The 25,020-nt window shown below is 39.9% G+C and overlaps 1 protein-coding gene across 1 annotated transcript in view; it reads left to right on the top strand.

The window, feature by feature from the left end:
* Positions 1–25,020, top strand: part of LOC140230833 (pregnancy zone protein-like) — a 42,278-nt gene that overhangs the window by 12,169 nt on the left and 5,089 nt on the right. The window contains exons 11-22 of the mRNA XM_072310975.1: positions 2,214–2,358; positions 2,835–2,938; positions 3,985–4,036; positions 4,672–4,764; positions 8,025–8,197; positions 8,891–9,145; positions 11,410–11,484; positions 11,929–12,088; positions 12,729–12,943; positions 18,107–18,328; positions 20,461–20,588; positions 21,745–21,913. Coding sequence (XP_072167076.1) covers positions 2,214–2,358; positions 2,835–2,938; positions 3,985–4,036; positions 4,672–4,764; positions 8,025–8,197; positions 8,891–9,145; positions 11,410–11,484; positions 11,929–12,088; positions 12,729–12,943; positions 18,107–18,328; positions 20,461–20,588; positions 21,745–21,913 — 1,791 coding nt within the window. The remainder of the gene's footprint in view (positions 1–2,213; positions 2,359–2,834; positions 2,939–3,984; positions 4,037–4,671; positions 4,765–8,024; positions 8,198–8,890; positions 9,146–11,409; positions 11,485–11,928; positions 12,089–12,728; positions 12,944–18,106; positions 18,329–20,460; positions 20,589–21,744; positions 21,914–25,020) is intronic.

Genomic DNA, 25,020 nt, shown 5'->3' with positions numbered 1-25,020 from the left:
CTACCCTTCTCCGCCAGCCTAGACCTTTAACCTATCCCTCTCTACCATCCTAGACCTTCAACCTACCCTTCTCCACTAGCCTAGACCTTCAACCTACCCCTCTCCACCAGCCTAGACCTTCAACATATCCCTCTCCACCAGCCTAGACCTTCAACATACCCCTCTCCACAAGCATAGACCGTCAACCTACCCCTCTCCACCAGCCTAGACCTTCAACCGACCTTCTCCACCATTCTAGACCCTCAACCTTACCCTCTCCACCAGCCTAGATCTTAAACATATCCCTCTCCACCAGCCTAGACCTTCAACCTACCCTTCTCCACCAGCCTAGACCTTCAACCTACCCTTCTCCACCAGCCTAGACCTTCAACCTACCCCTCTCCACCAGCCTAGACCTTCAACCTACCCCTCTCCACCAGCCTAGACCTTCAACCTACCCTTTTCCACCAGCCTAGACCTTCAACCTACCCCTCTCCACCATCCTAGACCTTCAACATACCCCTCTCCACCCGCCTAGACCTTCAACATATCCCTTTCCACCAGCCTAGACCTTCAACATACCCCTCTCCACCAGCCTTGACCTTCAACCTACCCCTTTCCACCAGCCTAGACCTTCAACCTACCCCTCTCCACCATCCTAGACCTTCAACCTACCCCTCTCCACTAGCCTAGACCTTCAACCCACCTCCCAGACCTTTAAATTACCTCTATCCCCCAGCCCCGACCTTCACCTTACCTCTCTCCATCAGCCTAGACTTTCAACCTTATTCTTCCCCAAGCCTATGTTCTGTATTTCAATTCACAAGCCCTCTCATTTATTCTTTCATCTTATCTCCAACCCAAGTCTATATCCCGTCCCCGAGACTCCTCAAATCACTTGATTGCTCATTGCACAAAATGTTCCCCACTATTCGTAAGATACCTATCAACTCATTTCACTCCTTAAATTTACCCCTTCACCCATAATACATATATTCTGCCCTTACTTTGCCTCCCGTAGACTCCAGGTATATCCCCCATCCCTCTCCCTTCAATCTACTGGTATTCCACCCTTTGCCTTGGAAACTTTTACCATTCAATCATCTAATGATCTTCATTTCTTACTGTGCCTATCGTATATGTCCACTTTGTTTTCATCATTCCCTCTCCGTGTGCATGCACACTGTTCACTATCGCACCTCATCCCCTTCAATTCTTGGAAACTAAAAGGTTTTGATTAAGTTTCTTGAGTTTTAGTTTAAGAATTGAATGACTTCTACCCTCTATGTTCATTATGTATAAGGAGGACATTTATTGATCCTCCCTTCTTACATTTCGTGGCTTTTGATTCAACTTTCCATGTTCCACATTCTCAACCGCTTACCAACTACGTTTTCTCTCGCTTTGTTCCGTGACACTTTGTTCAGAATTTCACATCTTCATCATTAATTTTGTCCCTTTTCTCCATGATTTTCTAACCTTCTTCTTCCCCCTCTTCTCCCTTCTTTCTACTTTATCCAAGCATCCCGACCTCCGAACCTCATTTTCACTCTCTTTTTCCTTACAACCGTCCTTGTCTCCTATTCTACAGTTTCTACTAGTACAACTTCAACTTTCAGCTCACTGCAACTCTTCGATTGTCAATATTTGACTTCCTCACACCGTCCCTATGTCGCTTACCTTCTTCACTTTCCTCTTTTCCTATGAATTCATTCTTTCGTCAAACAACAGTTCCTTCAGGGACTACATACACATCGTGTTACCATCAGCTTCGCTTTCTTATTTACATCACCATGAAAACGTTTATACACGTTGTTGTTGTTGTTGTTGTTGTTGTTGTTGTTGTTGTTGCTTTTTTGAAGACAGAGTTATTGTTGTAGCTTTGGCTGCATTTCTTGAATTATTGTCATTACAGTCTAAATATGTGTTCTATAAGTACAGGCCCTATGTCGTTTCATTTGTTTGTATTGTAATAAGGCCAACGTAAGTAAGTACGGTAGACACTTAAATAAGTCTGATCCTGGTATAATCGAACAATATTATCTGTCTGGAGATGAGAATGAATAATAATGGAATGAGACTTGACGCAATCAAGCGTCTTTACATATGCTAACCCAGTCGCAAAACCTCTTGAGAGACATAAGCAGAAAAATCGGAAGTACTACAAGTGCACGATATAATCACAAGGGACTCGTAGCTACGCGGTGTCAGCATTTCAGATTTTGTGTTTCTAGATCAAAGTTGCCCTGGTCACCACGGATAAATTCAACTTAACAGAAGGAGACAGCGTCCAACGCGCATGCGTATGTGGAAATTCAGAGCCGGCGCAGGTGATCTACGATATCCAGCCCCTCACCATAGGAGAGATCGACATTGAAAGTGAGCTTAACTTGGAACAATTTGAATGCAGAGTATCACCTTGAAGTATCAAAATGTTAACAGATAGTTTCTTTTACTGTACGTCATTTCTGAAAACTCTACATACTCACTGAATTAATGGTTCACATAAATGTTGTGGGTTATCGACATCAACTAAATTCTGCACTTTCAGGTTAAGGTGTTTTAGTTTTCCCCTTTTCGATGTAGTTCAGGAAAGGGTCGTGTAGGTTATTATTACTGAAAGCCGTTCCTTAGGAGACAAACATTCGGTGAAGAGGCGCGGGGAATTCAATTCATTATTCCAACTTCTAACAGCAACAATGTAGATGTCACTACCAGTATAATTCAACAATTCTTTCTATAAAAGAGGACTTCGAAAGTAAAGAATGATTATCATGTAAGTAAGGGCCCATAAGCTTTGACTGATGAAGTTCACTATGATTATAATAGATCACTTCTTACTTGATGTTATGCAGCCACTGTAGAAGTAATTGAAGGAGCGAGTGGTGTCTGTGGACAGCAACCAGTAAATGATGACATTACATTCCGTGACGGATTGCGAAAGACACTGCTAGTTGAGGTGTGTTCTCAATACTTCTTTTCAAATAGCATTCATTGTATCTTTCTTTTCTACTCTTGTCCTTCACCTTGCTTCCTCGCTATTGATTCGTTTATTCACCTGTACATATACATCCATCCATCTCTAAAATCTTGCTTGCTATCTCATACTTCCCGTAGCATTAAAACAAATTATTACGTTATTTCACCTTGTCTTTTTTTTTTCAGTGGAATCAAGATGTCAAGCCATGTAAACATGGTAAAGAAGCTTGGAATGAATTGTAAAGTGTGTAGGATTACCTATTAAGTAGTTCTGAAGACCAAAAAATGGTGCTCAGGAAAGATGATTTTAATAATATTATCATTATCTTTCTAGCTTACCTGACCCACAATTACACTTGTTTATTATTAGTGCTGCTCATCCTCCGACGCGTCGACTTTTGAGTAGCCTGTGTGTGTGTGTGTGTGTGTGTGTGTGTGTGGGTTTTTTCCATTTTCTTTTCATTTTCCTTTCTATCTCATGCGTAGAAACATCTTGATATTAATGTTTGGGCGATCTAACTGTTCGATTTTGCGTGCTCTGTGTTGAACATTCATGAAAGTAATAAAGTATACTTTCCTGTTCAATTTTATATTTTGCTATCGATATAATCCATCGTTATTTCAAATCATGATATAGAAATTAACCATTGATGATTTTATGAGTTGTAAATTACATGATAATATAGTGGATAGAACTGATTCATTCCAATGAATAGTCAATGTCAATAGAACAATCCCTCTTCATAAAAACTAGTTTATGGAAGGTACAGTTAATGATGGTATACACATTTAAATAGGGCAGTGATCGAGATGTTATGGGTCGCTTTCATGATCTAAGTTCCATAAATATGGGAAGGGAAAGATAGGAGGTTGGGGTCAATAAGAAGGAGATATATCTATCGGAGTAGGGTCTGTCTTTATCTTTTCTTTTCTTTTTGTTTATTTCTGTCTGTCCATATATTGACAGAGATTATCTTTGATTTTGTTGTTGTGATATGAGTAAGTGTGATTAACTCTCATCTCCAGGCGGAAGGGGAAGAGATACAGGACACATTCAGTGCATATTTCTGTCCAAGCGGTAAGTATAATTATTAAACATATCTTCTTCATTTTTTCGCTGACTGACTTTTCTTGTCTGTTCCCACGGTTTTGGCAAATTTGTTTACTTATGTATTTCATTGTATTATACTTTTTTTTTCATTTACATAACGTTATTGCCTTGTGGATAGCGCGTAACACTAACTCTCATCCCTTTCATTTCTCCCTTTCTTGCCTCAGACTTTTCTGTACAAGACAATGAAATTCTGAATGTATAATTATAATCATGATTACAAGAAAAAAAAATGTCTTGGTTAAGCACATTACTGTTTTTACATGCATTTTTCCTTTCCCTACGACCGCTGTAAGAAATGGAGGCAAAATGTTGTGATGTTCAAGAATAGTGCTTATCTTTGATTACTCATGTACGATTCAGATTCCTTCGCCCCATTATTTTATCATCACGACGAGGGGTCCGTGCGATTTTTCTTCTAACGTTTTGATGTTGTGATTGGTATTATCTTCTTCTTCTTCTTCTTTTGCTTGTTTTTCTTTTTTCTTTGAGGCTAGCAGTCTGTGTCTGACCTTGGTACTTCTGTCATTTTTGTGTAAATCATGCATAGTATGGTTATTTATATAATGTTAACACTTTGTACTTTGAATGCATGACTTCAGAGAATGACAACTGCGTCTATGAGCATGATCTGTCGGTGAAAGTACCACGGAATTATGTGGCGGACTCGGGACGTGTCATCATACACCTATCTGGTAGGTCAATTGCGAGCTTACTGAAACCTTACATCTACCACATTTAATCTTAATCTTGTTAATACATAGAAACATAGTCAGAAAAGAAAGAAATAGGTTATTTAAATCAACACAAATAAGCAAATTATTTTTTATTTATTTTGTTATTCTTATCTACTCTGCCATCACTAAATAATTAGTCCTGTCCGATTTAAGATGTCTAGACAAAATACAAACGCAGTTACATACCCAAACACACAAACACACACACGCACACACACACACACACACACACACATACGCATACACAAAGCATTTCTCTTTCGATTCTTTGAGCAGCAATTTCATCTGTATGCTTTCTTGGTATAAGTAATTACAATTGACACAATATGTAGTCTGAGTGACAGCGGCTCAACCTTGATCTATTGTCCGCCTGATGCTTTTTGATGCTTTCACCACGGTGGCACCTCCCTGGTTTCATCCTATTCGAGGGTGCTGAATCCAAATCCGGATGATGCAACTCTTGCATCCTTTAGGCACTTAGGATTTTGAGATATTCAAGATAGCCGCCAAAAAAATGAAATTCCCATATATTTCCAATTAAATGGAGACAAATGAAAAGATTGGATGGCTTTACCTTTTTTCGAGGGTGCTGAATCCAAATCTCGTTGGGGCAGCTTTTGCATCCTTGGGGGTTTTGAGATATTTATAATGGCCACCAAAATGACCACCCAAAATTCTTGAATGTATCAAAACACTCAGGAACAACCGGATATGGATTTAGCATTTTTCGAAAGAGAATAAGCCATTTAATTATTTTTTTTTTTTACCACTTTATGAGGAAATATAACTTCATTGGAATTTCAATTTTTGGCGACCATTTCTGGATACCTGTAAACCCTCAACGCTTAAAGATGCAAAAGTTGCATCATGCAGATATGGATTCAGCACCCTCGAAAGACGTCAAAAGCGTATTATTTCTTTCTTATTTTCTTCATTTATAACAGACAGTATAAGTTATTATAATGGGACCTGCATATTTTGGTGCTATGGGCATATTGGCGGCATTCATGAATATCTCCAAACCCTCAAGGTTGCAAGAGTTGCAACGTCCAGATTCGAATTTAACATATTCAAGATAGAATAAAACCACCAAAAAGCATTGGAAGAACGGTGAAACAAGGTTAGGCCAAAAATCTGACTTTGGTACCCAGACTATAAGCACTTTTCCTGGGTACCTCAGTTTAGATATTATCATTTTCATTATTATTTACTTGGCATTTCAACACAAAATACACACAGAAAATCACATTACATGACACAAAGATTGTAGTGATTTTAGGTGCATACCGCTGGTTGCCAGGGGAGGAAAAGGCAAACTTTAATAATCACCGAGGCTCCAGGCCTTCCTCCCCGACCAGTGCATGCATCCAGAATAAGCTATATCATATCATCGTAACTACATTTTTTACATCATATATCGTAACATATAAGAATCAGCTATATCGTAACATCGTAACATAATGATAATAAAAAAGTTACCATGGGAACACATTGTTCAATGGTGATGAAGAATGTGCTTTCCTCATTTGGAATTTATTACATTTGCAAAAATGTCAATTCAGATGCTCAAAGACTAATAAAATCAGCAAAGTCCATTGATAATTTATCTTACACATTTTTCTTTTAAGAATACAGTTACCGAGGCCGCACATCCTTTGACATTGACAAGAAAAAATGAAGTTTGCACATTCACAGAACAAAGCAGTTACATGTATCAACTTTCAAATCAGATGCTGAAAACAGAGGGAGTTGCTCAATCCACAAATATCCGATGTAGAAAAACTGTGGTCACCATGGCGACGCATTGCTCAACGCTGAAAAGTGATAGAATTTACACATCTATGTGCTATTCCGGTCTTATATACCAAACCTCAAATCGAATGCCTAAAACCTGAGCTAACTCATTCCACAACATACATTCCATTCAAACAACTGTTTATAATTTACATTTAAAGAAAACACACTGTCTTCATGGCACACGTTGTTCAGAATTGCTGAAAAAACGTGTTTGACACACCTGACATTTATATTGGTGCAATGTGCCAAACCTTATGTCAAATATTAAAAAAAAAAAACTGAAGCAATGAGCAAAATCTCCTAATAATTTGCATAATTCTTATAAAACAAAATGTTGTCGTTGCCATTGCGACACATTGTCCAACAACCAAAGAAATATATGGTCTGCACATTTGCATCCCATGGCAGTCCAATGTGCAAAATTTCGATTAAATATTTTTTAAAAAAGATAACAGATTGAGCCACATTTACACTACTTTTATATAACATAGTAAAGAAATGTTATTACCATGGCAACACGTTGTTCAACAAGACAAAAGATGAAATCTGCACATCTACATACTATCTGTAGCGGCCTAATGTGTGAAATTTCATGTCAAACGCTCTAAGATTGGGGAGCCAGGTCAATTCACACATTTTTATATGATTTGTATAAGAGCAGGTGACTGCTGTTGCCATGGCAGCGCATTATGCGATCCTGACAAAAAGGCGTTGTGTACAGCTACCTATGATAGCAGCCACACATGCCAAACCTGGGGTCAGGTATACTCAAAAACCGAGGGAGCTAGGTCAATCCACATATTTTGAAAGGATATGCATAAAGATTGCGTATGAAAATACATATGCGTAAATACAGAAACTCTCGTATAGCATGAGACCATGAGAAGTGGATAATTGAAATAAAGTACACCGAAAATGTTGCGTATTGAAGTGAATAGCGTTGAAACCAACTAATCATCCTATAGGCACAAGATATGCAGTTGCTGCCTATAACCGGACTGAATGGGCTTTATCATCTTTTTTTTTGAAGATATATGATATATATGTATATGTATGTATATATGTATGTATATATATATATATATATATATATATATGTATATTGTTCCTATATATTGCACCAAGTGTCAAGTGAGTCAAACACATTTTTTCAGCATTTCTGAACAACGTGTGCCATGAAGACAGTATGTTTTCTTTAAATGTAAATTATGAACAGTTGTATGAATGGAATGTATGTTGTGGAATGAGTTCGCTCAGGTTTATTGTAAGAAAGTGAAAGTGAGAGAAAGAGAGTTATGGAGAGTTCACACACCAATATCAAAGCGACCCACCAACCCTTCCCCTTCTAGTACAAGAGATATTCATTATATAGTGTACCACGATGAGGCTCGTTCAACTTTGTCTGTCTACTGTCCACTCAGGGGACCTGATGAGTGCTAGTCTAAGCAACATTGACCAACTCCTTAGGATGCCGTATGGGTGTGGCGAGCAAAATATGATTGGTTTCGTCCCGAATATCTTCGCCTTGCAGTACCTCGAGTCCTCTGGCCAGGCCACACCTGCCCACTACATCAAGGGCAGGAGGAACATGAGGGTATTCAACATTAGCATTATACACGTAACAATGCCAACATGGCAAAGGCTGGATAATCTGGCACCTTGTAAATCGCAGAGACATCTAGTTACGAATGTTCTTGTTTACTGTTTCAACTTTAATTGTTAATTGCTCAAAGAAAATGCAGTCTGTAAGTAAATAGGGGCAATATTTTATAATAATCACATGCACGCTGTACAACAGCAACAACAACAAAATAACTCAAAGATTCAAAATTGTTCCTATTTCATATCAAGACATAAGATACTTATGTGACACACATGTCACTTGCACATGTTTTCATAGAGCAAACTATTGTGGTAAACTAAATTAGTCTGTGGCTTTGTTGTCTACAATATTCACTTCATTTAACTTTGAAGCCGATTTTTCCATGTGTAGCGTTCATGCCTTTTAAATTCTTGTTTATTTTTCCAGATAAACTTGAGCAAATTGTACATATGTAATTGATAACTTATGCCCTTTTGACCGAAAGAGAAAGAAAAGTAACCAAACAACACAGAGAATTGATGTTTGATGATTTCATTGCGCTTTTCTAGAAGCACAGGAAATAATTATGCACAATCATGACAATGTACGTGTGTTCGCACAACTTACAATACTGAGTGTCCATGTGTATGTACGCAAGTATGTATCATGCATTTCTTTGCGGGTTTCTGTCATGTGGTCTTTCAGAAAGGTTATCAGTCTCAGTTGAAGTACAGGCTGACAATCAAAGGTTACCTCGGTTCCTACTCAGCGTTCGGCAACAGCGACAAGAAGGGGAGCGCTTGGTTGACAGCATACGTTGTGCGCTCGTTTGCTCAGGCCAGTAGGTTTATCACCGTCGACAAAGCGGACCTCGATATTAGCATCGCCTGGTTGAAAACTTTGCAGGATAGAAGCGGCTGTTTCCGGACATCCGGGCGTGTCATCCACAAGGAAATGCAGGTCCTGCCAGTACTTCGTTGATACATTATATGGATGATGACTGGCGGGGGAGGGAACATACCGAATGTTCCACCCGAAGGGTTTGAAATGCTATTGAGGGAGGTTATAAGTCCCGAGACGAAGTCGAGGGACTTATAGCCTCCCGAAATAGCATTTCAAAACCCTGAGGGTGGAACGTTTGGTACATGTTCCCGACAACAAAAGTCATCATCTGTTATATTATATGGGCTGGTCAAATACGTCAAATACGTCAACGTCAACCACCAGCACAACGCACTCGATCGCTCGCTCGCGCAGCAGAGCCAAATTCACTGTGCACGCGCGGTCCTAGGCCTTCTGTCATTTGTTACGTGAAAATGTTTTCCCATGGGAGAACATTGCAAGAATGTTCGCCCATGGGCGAACATAACGAATGTACCTCCATCACATGACTGTGTTTAGCCAATCACTAACCGGTATTTGACAAACCCATTTAATATAATTTTATGTTGTTCTGACCCTTCTGACGTGACATTAACAAAGATGGCACTGGTTTATTGCACTGTTGCCTTATATCATGACATGTGAATATATATTTTCAAATCTCTGATGAAGGATTGTCAGTTGGAAAGATCTAAACCAGGTGAAAACGATTTTCATGACCTTCGAAAAATTATTAGGATTAATGAATTTTGATGACTCGTTCGACCCCCTCTCGGGGTATGAGAGTACAAACAAAGAATATAAATAACAATAATATGACAAACCAGTGAATACAATTCTTGTAGATTACACATAACGACACAAAAGATACAAGATAAGCCTGGCGTCATGAGAATACAAACATGAGTATAAAAATGAAAGATACACAGACAATGTACATGTAAATAGCAGAATATTAAGAATTTAACAAAGATACTATTTGCTTCACTAACCTACCGCTACGTGTCCGTGTAGGACCAACTTTTTTTGTACCATCTATTGTGCTTGAGCGATTATCTTTTTTAGAGTTTTTAGAAAATTGGGACATGATAAGACGCGTAAATCTTGCCAAGTTTTTCAACTGAAAGGTACTTCTGGTATCAAAAAGCTCTGTCATGTGCAAAGCACTTGGAAATCTTTGGAAATAAGTACAAACAAAAATATAATGAAACTCATCACCTATGTGAGATGACAAGCAGAGTGTGCACTGCATGTCACAAATGGGTGATGAAATAATTTTCAAAGACATGGTTGCTTTTAAATATTCTATAATTTGTGCAAACACGGTTCGACCATACTACGTCTCCTTTCCTGACAAAAAAAAAAAAAATAAAATATATATATATATATATATATATATATATGAGATTAAAACCTAAAATGGCATTAAAGGTTTTAATCTCATATATATCTATATCTATATATATAGATATATATATATATATATATATATATATATATATATATATATATATCATTCAGTCTTAGTTTTAGCAAGTTAACGTTTAAACACAATCTAATATTTTCGTTTCGGCCTAATCAAACATTTGATAGACCAGCTTGATTAAGTGTGTCAGCAATGAATCTTAACCATGAGGAGTTAAAGTCCAATTTTTCATCTTTATGAATGACGGATATGAATTTCAGTAGAATATATGAATATTTATGCACTTTAACTCTCAATATTGCTAGCCAGAAATCAATAAATCTACACTTCACATGGTTTAAAATCAATCCTCGACCAGTTTTTCCATAAACCATACAGTCTAGGGTACATGAACCTACTGATAATAAAGTTCTAAAGAATTCCCTATGGAAAACTTCAATTTGCTTTACATTTTCATATCCCCAGACTTCACTACCATACAATAAGATAAGTGACATTGAGTATCATCTGACAGCTGCATTTGTGTATTCATCTTTTACTTTGGCTTCTGTGAGATTTCACCATCCTTTATGAATATGTCAACAATTGTTATCATGAAACGGTCATCATAGAAGAGCCGTACTAAAAAAAAAAAATTACATAGGCAATTTGTTGTTGTTTTAGTTTTTGGTTTTTTTTTTTTTTTTATCTGGACATGTTAATGACATGGATACATGATAGGAATAAAGAGTGATATAAATTTTTGAATCATTATGAATCACCTCCTTAGAATAGTGACATGGAATTGGCAACTAATAATATGCCTGTTGAACAGAAGGGGGTTCAGTAATAATCCTAAGAGATATATAGCTTGATAAACATTCAGTTCAGAGGTCATTCTTAAGCTGGATCCTGTTCTATTTTTCTTTTCTATCAGGGTGGTGTGAATGACGGGAAATCTCTGACTGCCTTTATTCTTGTTAGCTTCCTTGAGGCCGGTGTCGATGTACAGGTATGAAGTCAGGTTTCTGGTTCTTCTCTTCATTAACAATGAACTGGTGAACTGGCTTGATAATGATATGTTGCTTGTCAAGTCATATGCTTTGATATTGTCCTAGATCTGATTGAAGTTTTGTAAAAAAAAAAAAAAATGTCGGATATCAGTGTCGTTGAATGAGGTACTTGGTTGACATTATCATCTTCCTTCTCACTAAATGGAGAAGTTTTAGAATCCCTCACACGTAACTGGCTGACCACTTGAAAAGGACAAGGTTAGATGTGGAATTCTAATAGATTCCACACCTAACTGGCTGACTAATATTAAAGTGAAAGAGAAGCGCTAAAATACCACATTGAGTGGCTGACCAGTGAATGAAAAAGAAACGTTAGAATCCCACAGATAAGTAAGAAATGTAACAACCCCACAACTAACTCCATGAATAACCTCTTTATAAAGGACTCCTCGATCCAAGGTGCACTAAGATGTGTGGCTGGTGATATCTCGTCCATCACTGACACTTACGCTGCTGCTCTCATTGCCTATGGCCTGAGTGTGGCCAACGACTCGCGGACTGCTGTGGTTCTCCAATTGCTTGAGAGCAGGGCCAAGAACGAAGGTATCCATCCCATCTCATCATCATCAGAAAATATTATGCGTGTTTATTGCATTGATATCAGGACTCGATATCAGAGGTCTCTTAAAAATTGATGTCGGGCCACCAAACTTCCAAAAAAGTTATCTTCTGTTGGACAGATTGCATGCAACTAAGATTCGAAATGATTTTTGTGTTTCTTTTTATTTCGGGCCACTACATTTCTTTATTGGGCTACCAACATTTCAAATGCTACGATATAAATGACCCGGGCGGGCCGTCTGGGCGAATAGTTATATCGATGTTGATGAGGATACAAAGTAAAAACAGAGACAGACATAAAGGTAACATAACGTAACATTGATATTGACATAGATCTTATACAATGATTATTATCATAATAAAATTATTGTTGTCATGAGTTACATTTCTTAGTAACTAATTCATATTGTTAACCAGACATCAAACGTTAGAAGTAGGTGATCCGATGTATCCGGAAATTTAAAGTTTTGAGCCCAAATTCGATTCACGTGACTCTAATATCGTATCGCTGTAATCTCAAAACGTCGTAATTAGGATATATAAATACATTATGTGGATTATTGGGATGTCAGTCCCCGAAACAATGATTTCCTTCAGATGAAGTTTATTATGTGCATTTCAGGAGGTGTGAAATGGTGGGAGAGTAACAGGGTGACGAAACCCTCTAACTCCTATCGACATGTCGCAAGGGCGGCTGCGCTAAACGTGGAGATGACATCCTACATACTGCTAACCTACGTCAATCAGTACAAGAGTGAGGCTGTGGCTCGAGGCGCTCCATTGGCCAAATGGCTGACAAGTCAACAAAACGCGAGAGGTGGATTTTACTCCAGTCAGGTCATTATGCATGTTTAATTTGTTTTATTTCCTTCTTCTTTACAAAGCATACACGAATACATAATAACATGAGATCCTCGCAAGTTCAAACGAATTTGAATATGAAATCCTGTGGGCAGTCTATTTCCAGACAATCAATAACATAATGGATGTGCAGTAATACTCTCGATACTTAAATTCTCTCTCGTATCATTATAGTTTGTTGGTACCGAAATTTCTAGAATATAATCATAAGATGTTTCTACCCCCATCTCACTAGACGGCGATTCCACTACGATCATCAAAAATCGACGAAGCGCAGCGGATCGTGGTTTGATCGCTTTAAATCTTCTCCTTTGTATCTTGAGCGGATCAGAAGCGCGGAGGGTCGCCATAAGCGCCATTGTCGGCGACCTCGCTACGGAAGTTTTGAACATCTCCAAAACTTACGCAGCGAGGTCGCCGTAGTTTTAGAACGTATCGCTATCGCATCACGAGCGCATTAAAAGCGCCGCATTCGTAACTCTGACGGGGTAGCAACGCATCGAAAGCGGCCCCCATTGCCCATGAAAATTTCCACTTTTACAGTATTACCAAACAGGAACCAACCATGAACAAAAAGAAAGTGATGCACAGACCAGGAAGGTGGACATCGAGAAAAGCGTATAAAATTCATTTTTCCCCGTACACTCAGTACGAATCTACTCTGTTTATCATGGGCGTAAATCCCGGGGGGGGGGGGGATGGGGGGGGGATATATTCCCCCCCCCCCCCCCTGAAATGGAGGAGGGGGGGGGATGGCCTGTACAATCATCCCCCCCCCCCCCTGAATTTTTAGGGAAAAAATGGAGGAAGCAGAAATGTGATATGTATCAATTTTGGCATATTGCATGACGTTTGTACGCCGGCCTTCAGACAGGTAACAGAGCTGAACAATATATGCTATCTTGTAGGAAAATGTATACACAATTTTCTCAGGCGCTCGCTCGCTTCTCTCGCTCGCGAAGAAAGTAAAATCGACATACACTGCGAGGTATGGCTCAGACGTTGACAACGTCAAATAGTATAGGCCTACATGTAAACATCCTATGACGCGAGTAACTGGGGACCATCTGCAAAATATGTACGAAAACAAACAAACAAACAATAACAAAAAATATATCGCCATAATTGAACCCCCTCCATTTCCTGAATCATTATTGAGAAACGACAGTGACTGATGACTCAGTCAGGATGGGCATACCCAGGGAAGATCAGGGGCGTCGAATCTATGGGGGGGGGGGGGGGCAAAGGGGCATTTGCCCCGCCCCTATACGGATGTGTTTAGGCAGACAAATCATTTATCCCCCAAGCAATTCCCGAGATGAGGACAAATCTCGAACTTTCTTAATGGAAAATATTGTCCAAATATCGCCAGAATTATGCACCAGATCGTTGTATTGCAATCATAAACATGCAAATGCTCTGCTATACAGGATCCCTTTCGATAAACTTTGTACACTTTTGATATTGACGTATATTTCCCTAATTTATCAAAGAGTGTGGAGCAGATCTTATATCATGAAGAGGCGTCGATGGGGGGGGGTGGTTCCCCCATAAAAGTGGGACAAACGAAAGCGAAAAATATAGCTACAAACGGCAGCTTTTGGAGTGTAAAATGTCAAAATCTTAAAGCTCGCTCGCTCCGCTCGCTCGCATTTAACCGCTATGCCATTCTCCTGATGTTGCTGCCAGTGACTGACAGCAGTTTTTTTATGAAGAGGCGTAGATGGGGGGGGGGTGGTTCCCCCATAAAAGTGGGACAAACAAAAGCGAAAAATGTAGCTACAAACGGCAGTTTTTGGAGTGTAAAATGTCAAAATTTTAAAGCTCGCTCTCTCCGCTCGCTCGCATTTAACCGCTATGCCATTCTCCTGATGTTGCTGCCAGTGACTGACAGCAGTTGCGCCCGGTGCGCCCCCTTAATTGCCAAAGCAAAAAATATACCTACAAACGGCAGTTTTGGGACTGTAAGATGTCAAAATTTTGAAGCTCTCTCGCTTCGCTCGCTCGCATAATCATTATTCCATTCTCCTTGTGTTGCTGCCAGTTATTGCCAGCAGTTTTCGCCCGGTGCGCCCCCCCCCCCCTTAATTTCCAAAGCGAAAAATATAACTACAGGCGGCTGTTTTGGGACTACAAAATGTCAAAATTTTGAAGCTCGATCGCTTCGCTCGCTCGCATTTAACCATTATGCCATCCTCCTGATGCTGCTGCCAGTAATTGCCAGTAGTTTTCGCCCGGTGCGCCCCCTTAATTTCCAAAGCGAAAAAATACAGCCACAAACGACAGTTTTTTAGACTGTAAAATGTCAAAATCCTCAAGCTTACTCGCTTCGCTCCCTCGCATTTAATCATTATGCCATTCTCATGATGTTGCTGCCAGTAATTGCCAGCAGTTTACGCCCGGTGCGCCCCCCTTAATTTCCACAGCAAAAAAATACAGCCATAAAGGACAGTTTTTTATACTGTAAAATATCAAAATTTTCAAGCTCACTCGCTTCGCTCGCTCGCATTTAATCGTTATGCCATTTTCCTGATGTTGCTGCCAATAATTGCCAGGAGTTGCACCCGGTGTGCCCCCCCCCCTTAATTTCCAAAGCGAAAAAATACAGCCACAAACGGCAGTCTTTGGACTGTAAAATGTCAAAAAAAATTCAAGCTCGCTCGCTCCGCTCGCTCGCATTTAACCACTATGTCATTCTCCTGATGTTGCTGCCAGTGATTGACAGCAGTTGCGCCCGGTGCGGCCCCCCTTAATTTCCACAGCGAAAAATACAGCCACAAACGGCAGTTTTTAGACTGTAAAATGTCAAAAATTTCAAGCTCGCTCGCATTTAATTGCTATGCCATTCTCCTGATGTTGCTGCCAGTGATAGACAGCAGTTGCGCCCGGTGCGGCCCTCCTTAGTTTCCAAAGCGAACAATATAGCTACAAACGGCAGTTTTGGGACTGCAAAATGTCTAAATTATTAATGTAAAAAGATTTCATCGTGGGAGGGGAAACCTCCCTACCATACCCTCCCCCCCCCCCCTCGCTTGCTTCGCTCCCTCCGCGGCACATAACCGCTCCTCCTAAGATCAAATCCTGTCTACGCCGGTGATAGGCCCCATTATTTAGTAGGCCTTCACAGTGATGTCGCACAGGCGGAGCAAGAGCTGAAATACCACGATTTAGTCATTCAATAATATATTGTGAATATTTCATTTTCTTATTGTTTTTTAAAGAAAAGAAAACAAAATTTCACCAAAAGTGTGCACCAGATCGCTGAATTTCAGGTCTGAAAATGCAAAATCTTCCTCGTGTGGGAGAGGGATACACACCCTCCCCCCGTTCGGTCGTTCCGCTCCCTCTCACAGATATTTCAAAAACAAAAAGAAAAATGTTTTCATACTTTTAAGGTCTCATATTCCGCCGAAAGTCATCTGACAAGCAAAAAAAAAAAAGCAACAAGAACAAAACGTCTTCATATTTTTGCTGCCACTTTCCTCCCACTATAACTTATTCCATGCAAAAGAGTGGGACATCCGATCCCTGTAAAGTGTGTGTGTGTGTGGGGGGGGGGGGGGTTCACCAAGCTTCCCTTCCCCCCCCCCCCCCCCCCCCAAGGCTGCGCCGGTCCGGTTATGGGCTTGTAATCGTGGTGATGGTGACCATCCCCCCCCCCCCACTCCTCAGTACGGATTTGCGCCGTTGTTGTTTATCAAATTTTTTATTTGTCATATACCAATAATATGTATATAATAAGTCATATACATATAATAAGTCAATGACAGTAAATTAAGTTGTAACTTTTTCAAATATATTTTCATAAAATTGTCCCATTGTAGGATACAATTTGCAGTTTGCTCTAAGCCGGTTCTTTAATATTTTATACACATTTTACCCTTTTAATTGAATGCATGACTTAACTAATAGTGCAATTTCACATCAGGTTGCAATTGGTGTGTTCTAGAATGCTAAGATGTAAGGGTAAAACCATATTCTGCATATCCATGTTGGTTTGACATGACATCTGCCTGAAGAAATCCAATCATGAAACCCATTTTATACCCCGATCGCTTGAGATCGTAACATGAGCCCGGCGTAAACGTATCACTGTGGCTCCGATCGTATCACTGTTGTAGCGAGGTCTTGATAAGCGTACGAATATCGCAACACAGTCGGTTCGATCGCAGAAGCAGCATGTCTCGTCGGCGTGGCAATGCATGCGGCAACAACGTGTCAGAGTCGTATTATCACCGGGCGCTATCGCGTACAGCGCAGGTTGAGCGTGGAGAAACAGTAGTGTAGTCGCCTCGGAGGCCAAAAATGGAGACGAACGGCGATCGTGCCACGATTTGTAATTTTTTCACAGATCGCCATGGTCGCCATGGTCGCCTTCCTAGTGAGATGGGGACCTGTTCGGAGCAACGCCGCTTCAATTTTTGTCAGAAAAAAAATCCATATTTATTATGCAAACCCTGACTGCATGTCGGGAGACAATTGGTATAATCAGCATGGTCAAATCGTTGATTCATGGATACGAATGACAAATTTATTAAGAGCCCCATATAGGCAGGTGCACAAAACAATTTGCATTATCATAACCAATAACGGTCGACAAAAATTTAAGTAGCACAATATGTAAGCTACGAGCTTAGGAATGCGGTGAGAGAGTGAGCAACATTCTGAATCTCGCCAAATAAAGGATGCTTTGCTTCATTCACCAAGTTCTGACTTCTGCGGGAATTACATAACCATCGCATAAGTCATCATTGGATTCGCACTTGTACATTTACATTGCATACCTCATATTCGATGGATCTGGTTGAATTTATTAAATCTTTGATATCAAACAAATAAAAAATTCACCCAATTTGAGACCGAAACAACAATGTATAATATTCGGATATGTGGTGCGGATTTCTAAATCAGTCATAAAATCTACTTATGTTTAGTTGTGTACTTTTCGAGATAAACGATTAATGCATGGGCGGATCCAAGAAATCCGTAAAGAGGGGCGCATTTTCTTTTTATTTCTTTTGTTTTAGCAAAAAAAGGATCGAAGGGGGACGAGCGCCCGGTGCGCCCCCTCCTGGATCCGCCACTGTGAGTTGATGTGATACTAACTAGTACATGTTTCTTATTCTTAATACAAATTAGGATACTGTGGTGGCCATTCATGCTCTTGCTACCTACGCAACGCTGATCTTTGGAAAGGGGTCTAGCGTTGCCATGTCTATCCATACCAACCCAGGTCAAATTTTCCAGACTTTGATGACGGTTACGGAAGAAAACCGGCTCGTACAACAGAGAAGAGATCTTGCTGACTACCCTCAGGCTATCAAGTTCAGGGCCGTAGGGGGAGGCTGTGCTCTTCTTTCGGTAAAATAATTGGGGTTTTCGAAGCCACATTTTGAGACAATCTGTTTTCTTAAGTAGTTTTCTTAAGAATGTATCATGTCAGGTTCCATGTCATTTGCTCCTGCGGCAATTTCTCCCATGAGATATCTGCACGCTGAGCCAAACATAAAACCTACCCACAAAAATTACCCTAACCTTAATCCTAATCTGATGATAAAACAAAATTATAGCCTTAAGACGATCATCATTTACTATTGACGACACTGTTTCCAGATTGAGGCTGGTCCCATGGTTATGACGACAGAAAGCTGCTAGTTTGACCACCATAGACTTGCTGATGTCTTGCTGTGCTCGTGCTATGTTCCCTTAGGTTTGAAAAGAAAGAAAGAAAGAAAGGAAAGTAAAACTCTTCAAATACAATTCTCAGAGGACCAAGGTTAAGTTTGAAGTGAGCTGGTAGTATGTAGGGAAGAAGGCAAGTGCTACTAAACTTCAACGGTTAACACTGATTAGTTTCGTTTGGTCTTTCAAGTTTCAAGTTTCAAGTTTTTATTAAACCAATTCATTAAACATTTGACATTTTACAAAAGGATACAGCATTAAGAATAATTTGGAGTCGGTTACTTGTCAATATTTCCACTTCATTACAGGTTTTTAAAAAATGGTAAGATATATGCAGTGCACCACATCAAACCCAAGATATCCATCAAGAAAGCCAGTGATCATGATTATAATGATTATGCAATCTGGCATTATTTGGGGGACAGAATGGATTCCTTGGTGATCAGGGAAAAACTGTAAAGAAAGCTGTAAACATTGAGAACGGCTGGAAACATTTGTGCAAAGTTGGTCTATTTTTCAGTAAATGTCTGTGAATCACTCTCATAAAGAATTTCCGAACTTGACACACGATTTCTTGGCAGGCATGCGAGACCTTATAAATCAAGCTATAGCGAAACAAGGTATAGCCTATGTCATTGCTTTATACCACACTTAACTTATCTGAGTTGGGCGTCGTGGATCGAGCTATACGTGCAATTTTCCTAGACTTGTAGGGATGCTACCAGAACCTGATCCAAACTTCGTGCTGTATTTGATGCAACTGCATCCAACCCTATCCTAGTGTCCAGTAAGATTATCCGTGAGACATTTCGAGTGTGAAATTTAAGAGGAATTAAAACTGGAGGTGTGTCGATTTGGTTCTTTGATAGGCCTATATTCACATTGCCAATATTGTCAAGAATTTACGTTGAACTTTGTTTCATTCAGTCAGTCATTCATTCATCATTTTGCAAAACAGAAAACAATGATTTGAAAAAGAAATGGGGAAAAAAAAACAAGAGTGCGGAAAAAACAAGAGTGCGGATTGAGGACATATGCCTATGTTTAATATCGATCGTACTTTGGCAGTTCGAAGAGCAATCGTTTATGTGTATGACTACCGTGTGTGCGCGAGCGAGTGTGGGTGTGTATGTATGTATGTATCTGCATGTGAGTGTGTGTCTATGTGTCCGTGTATCCTATAAGCTGTCAAAGCAAGAAATGCTTTATGACATTATGATAATTGTGAGGGGTTTTGTTTTTATTCATACGTCTTTTCAAGACGCTTGATGACATGTTTTGATTTGATTTTTTAATGGTTTATTAGAACAAACATGCAAAGTAGTAGCCCGAAGGCTAAATTATAATACATCACATTGAAAAACATATAAATTACATCAAACAACATACATTATATGAACATTTTAACAATACAAATACCAATTACATTAACATAACAAATACACAGCATCATATAAAACTGAAATTTCCCTGTAATTAATTCAATACACTATAAAATTCAATGAATATATTATGCATATCTTCAATAAAAAATCTCATTAACCATTAACACTTTAATGCTCAGATAACTGTGTCTGCATACACTTTTAAATGAACTTAACACCGATTTCCCAAATTTTATTACTCATATCAGTTATTGCATGGAGGCACAAAACAAAAGATACTTTACGATATAAATACACAGACTGATGAGTTATTTCTTATTTCGCAAACGCCATATAATATAAATTCATGCTCTTCCTCTATCTAGCTGCAAGCACGTCTAGGCCGCTGCTCCCGAGTCACAAAGCTTTTCTTCTTTCCTTGTCCAGGTGACAATGCGGTATAACATTCACCCAAGTCCTCCAGAGACCGCTCCCTTTGCACTACGGTACCACGTCACAGGGGATGGTGGGCCGGGTTCGTGCACAAACGTTTTCACGATTCACATATGCGTCAGGTAAGAATTAACTTACATCAATTTCTTGAAGCAACCGAAATATTTTACTAAATTTAAAGCTCTGGTTTACAGACCTGCCCGCAACGTCGGGACAAGACGTCGCCACGTTCGGAGAACAAAATTCGTCGCCTCGGGCAATAGAACCTCAAGAGAGAGCAAGGGGTACCGTTTTAATAGACACGCACCGAAAACCTTCCTCGGGTAGGTTTCCAGAACAACCTACCCGTTCATGCGTTACAAATACAATCCATGCACTTAAAGGGGAAATCCAGTCCAAATATAAGTCTGATAAGAAAGAGTAAAATATTACAAGTTCAACGGTATAAATTTGATCGAAATCTGATGAATACTAGTAGTAAGGAAGTTATGACATTTTGAAGTTTCGCTATTTTAGGGGGGAACAGTTCTTGAACAGTCAATATGAATATGCATATGGCAAAGTGGCATGTCATTCCCTCACAACTTACCATATAGTTTGTATATAAAATTGCAAAATTTCCAGTTTTCATTCAAACGCAATTATGCCCGAGGCTCAAATGCTCATATATCTAACTGATCACTATTCTAAAGTTATTCAACCAGGAATAACGTCATGTTTCAGACTTCAATGACACAAACATTGAATTTTCGTCATTTTTTTTTTGTACACGATCAGTGGAAAATTGTGAGGGTATGACATGGTTAGCTCACTCGTTTGCATATTCATACCCACTGTACAAGAACTGTTATGGAGAAATTATCAAAACTTCACAATTTCATAATTCCTTATTTTTGATCAGATTTTAGTCAAATTCTTACCGCTGACCTCGTAAAATTTTACTCTTTTTTATCAGACTAACTTATATTTGGACTTGATTTCCTCAATCCGCGAGCATTGTGTCGTTCTGTTTGGTCTGTTGCGCCTGCGTGTCAAAGGAATGTTACCAGGAGAGTGCTTTATTAAAAGGCTGTCGGGGTAATGTCGGGGTAATTACTTTACCTGGATCAGGTAGAATTTGGCGGGGGGGGGGGGAAACCATTATAACGCGTGCGAGAACATTTTCCAGCTAAAACTTATCTAGTATAAATCCACGTATAACAGTATTATTTTGATGCCAGTAAATAAAAGTTCATTTCAGGTCATATTGCATAATGCACTTTGACCGATTATTATCAGTTACCTTGGAGACGACAAGGAGTCCAACATGGCCCTGGTAGAGTTGAAGATGATATCTGGGTTTGCCCCAAAGGCCAAGGCTGGGGGTTCGCCCGTCAAAGGCATCAGTGGGGAGACCATCAAGAGGATCGAAGAAGGAGAAAATAAACAGGTCATCTACTACGAGAAGGTAACCAGTCAGCCACATTCTCCTAGCTTGCAGTTTGCATGCAGAACGGGACACAGCTAGCTGTTATCAGTTTATCATTGTGTTCTGAAAGATTTCCTTGCTTTTTTTTTATCTTAAAGTGTCCAAATATTTCATCGAAAGTGTGCACCAGATAAGTATATCAAATTGTGAAACAGATATGAGGGGAATACCACTCCCACACAAACATATCACCCCCTTATGTTTTGTTATAGAAAATTGTCCAAATATTCCATCCAATTTGCACACCAGATCGCTTAGATTCTATTACGTAATACTCGTATAAGTCGAAGAGGTTAGCATTTCCCAGGTGTTTAAGGCAGTGAAGTCACATAATGAAATTCAAAGTAGGTAAAAATTCCAGGCCGTCCCAGTTGGCTATAAATACCCGTGTCAGTGAGCAGTAAGCATCTTTTTCAAGTGTGACGGCAGTGAATTATACCAGCGAGGTGAGACACCTCCCTGATTATACATCTCAAACTCCAATGTCTAGTGATCAGGAAGACGACGCTACCTCTCAGCCCCCATCCCCGCGGGGAAATCAGGGCATGGAAGGCCGCCTTGAAGCTCAACTAGAGAGACCGAGATACTCTCCCGCTTCATGGATAGGGCGGCGCCACACCGTGGTAATGACAAACGGCATGCGAGCCATGCCAGCTGGTGCAGGAGAGCTTCTCCTCCCGGCGATTAGTCCGGACATGCGAGCCATGTCCGCGGGGACAGGAGCGCTGCCCCGCCCATCGAAGACTTCAGCGAGCTAGCCATCCCCATCGGCAGCTCAACAGACGACAATATTCACATGTCAGCCTCCTTCCTGGCAAAACTGATTGCGTTGCCCTGTATGGGTGGCCTTGACTCTGCCCTTGTGGTTATGGTCATTTTGACAACCGAATTGATCCGGATGCCATGTCCTTACAGCCAAACTCTTTCAAAGCCTGGTACCAAATTTGATTTTAACTTAAATTCTGATCTCATTTGGGCCAAATTTAAAAATTGGCTGATATGCTAATGAAGGCAGTCACACTGCCCATATCAGAAGGTAAGTGCTCTATAAAATCGCGAAGCAAATGCTCAATTGCCATCGAATGCCCAAGCAGTTCTCACACCAAAAATTGAGAGCAAAATTTGGGCGATCCTCCTTCACGAGGCCTTGGGTCTTGTGAGCTCCCAACTTCTACAACAAAATGTAGTGAAAGGACTTCTACCACATAGATAAATCCTTTCTGAAATCCACAGATCATGCACGGATAATCATCCATGCAATTGACACAACGAGAATTTTAACAACTCATGTCACCATCGATGGCCTAACACTCCCGGGCTTGCTTATCGTATGATCTGAGCATGCACCATCGAGGTATCTTGAAACCCCTTCTCAACCCTTCTCAACAACACTTGCGCAGCAAGTCGATTCCACTTGGTAGAAAGTTGTTCAGAAAGACATCTGAGAAAAATTGACAAGTGTCACATAAGCATACATCGTGTGTCATGAATGTCTCTACGTAAGCCAGCAACAACAAAAAATAAATGTAAAAAAAAAAGGATGAGTACTGTCCAAAAACGTTCAGTGCTGGAAATCTCAAGCTTTCCAAAGATGACTGGTCAAAATAATTCCCGAGCCTTGGATATTGGCCACAATATTTGGCTATGAAGCCAATAATTTCATTTAACCCCATACCAATAAATTTTTCCTCTACAAAGTGTACATTCTACCGAGGAGGAAAAGGCAACCCATGAAGAATTGTCTCCGAACATTCTCGCAAAGCAAGCTATTAGAGAGATTCCTCACATGGAGTATCAATTCTATTCTAGCGCTACCAAAGACTGGCGGCCTAAGTCCAATCATAAATTTGAAAAACTTGAACAAATTTGTAAGATACGAACACTTCAGAGTGGAACAGTTTCGCTTTATTACGGCCTTAATTTTGCCCCTCCAAAGGGTGCATATTTATCCGTATCCGTTCACCTTGTTCATCAAGCTTTCAAATGGAAATACTAAGTGGTATTTTCACTGCATTCCTTCAGTGCCTTTCATCTGGCCTTAATTCGACCCCACAGAATTTCCTTAAAGTTATGAAACCTGTCTTTGCCTCGGTGAGTAGTGGCATTAGAACAATCACCTATTTCGATGATATCCATATTCTTTCTCACACCAGAGAAGAGTGTCTTGACAAAGCCAATGATCAACTTGTCACCCTTAAAGAGTTTCAGTAAGGATTTCGACAAATCCAGTTTCAACCCAAAGCACGTCGAGACCTTCCTTGGTTCTCATATTAATTCCCAGCAAATGATTTTCAGTTTTTTCCTCAGAACAAGATTGACAAGGTTACTGCCCTTGGAAATTCAATCTTGTATGGCAACGAAACCAAATTTCGGGATTTTAATGCCTTCCACAAAGAAATTTACATTCTCGTCACTTGGGACTAGAAAAAAATAAATCAACTAATGCTCTGCGTAAAGCAGAAGATGACATCGACACGAAGTTTGGTGTCGTTATCTAGTCATGCGATACAAAACATTCTTTGGTGGTGGCTGTCTCGCAAGACAAAGAATTATTTTCCACCTTCATTAGCATGATAATTTCAAGCGATGCTTGCATCTCAGTATGGGAGTAGTTAATTCTGAACAATGACAATTCCTTTGCCCAGAGAGTCTGGAGTGCCAAACAGAATTCCCCGCATAGCAATGTGTGTGAACCTCTTGCAATTCAGAACGGTCTTGAAGCCCTGTGTGGCTCGTGTATAAAAAAAAAAAATGTGCTTATTCATAATTCGGTCAGACATTTCTACAGCTAGTAGCATACCTGACCCGAACGAATTCACGGCCAACATTGGCATTGGTGTCTAGCAATTGGATATCAGCTTCACATTCAACAGATGTAGATAATTCTGAAGTTTTCTGCTTGTCTCGCAGAGACATGAACAACTAATTACTATTTTACATGTTTTTCACCACACAACCCACAAACTCTACATATGGATTAGCAACACTCCTCATGTCAATGGAAGCCAAGTTTTATTGCCCTGAATTTTGATGCCTTTTTCCTTACCCTAGAACGTTTTCAGTCCTCCACAAGCTTCAACTGAACA

This window comes from Diadema setosum, chromosome 7, assembly GCF_964275005.1.
Source record: "Diadema setosum chromosome 7, eeDiaSeto1, whole genome shotgun sequence".
NCBI classification, from domain to species: Eukaryota; Metazoa; Echinodermata; class Echinoidea; order Diadematoida; family Diadematidae; genus Diadema; species Diadema setosum.
Note: the sequence above shows the minus strand (reverse complement) of the source record. Positions and strands in the feature narration are given on the sequence as shown.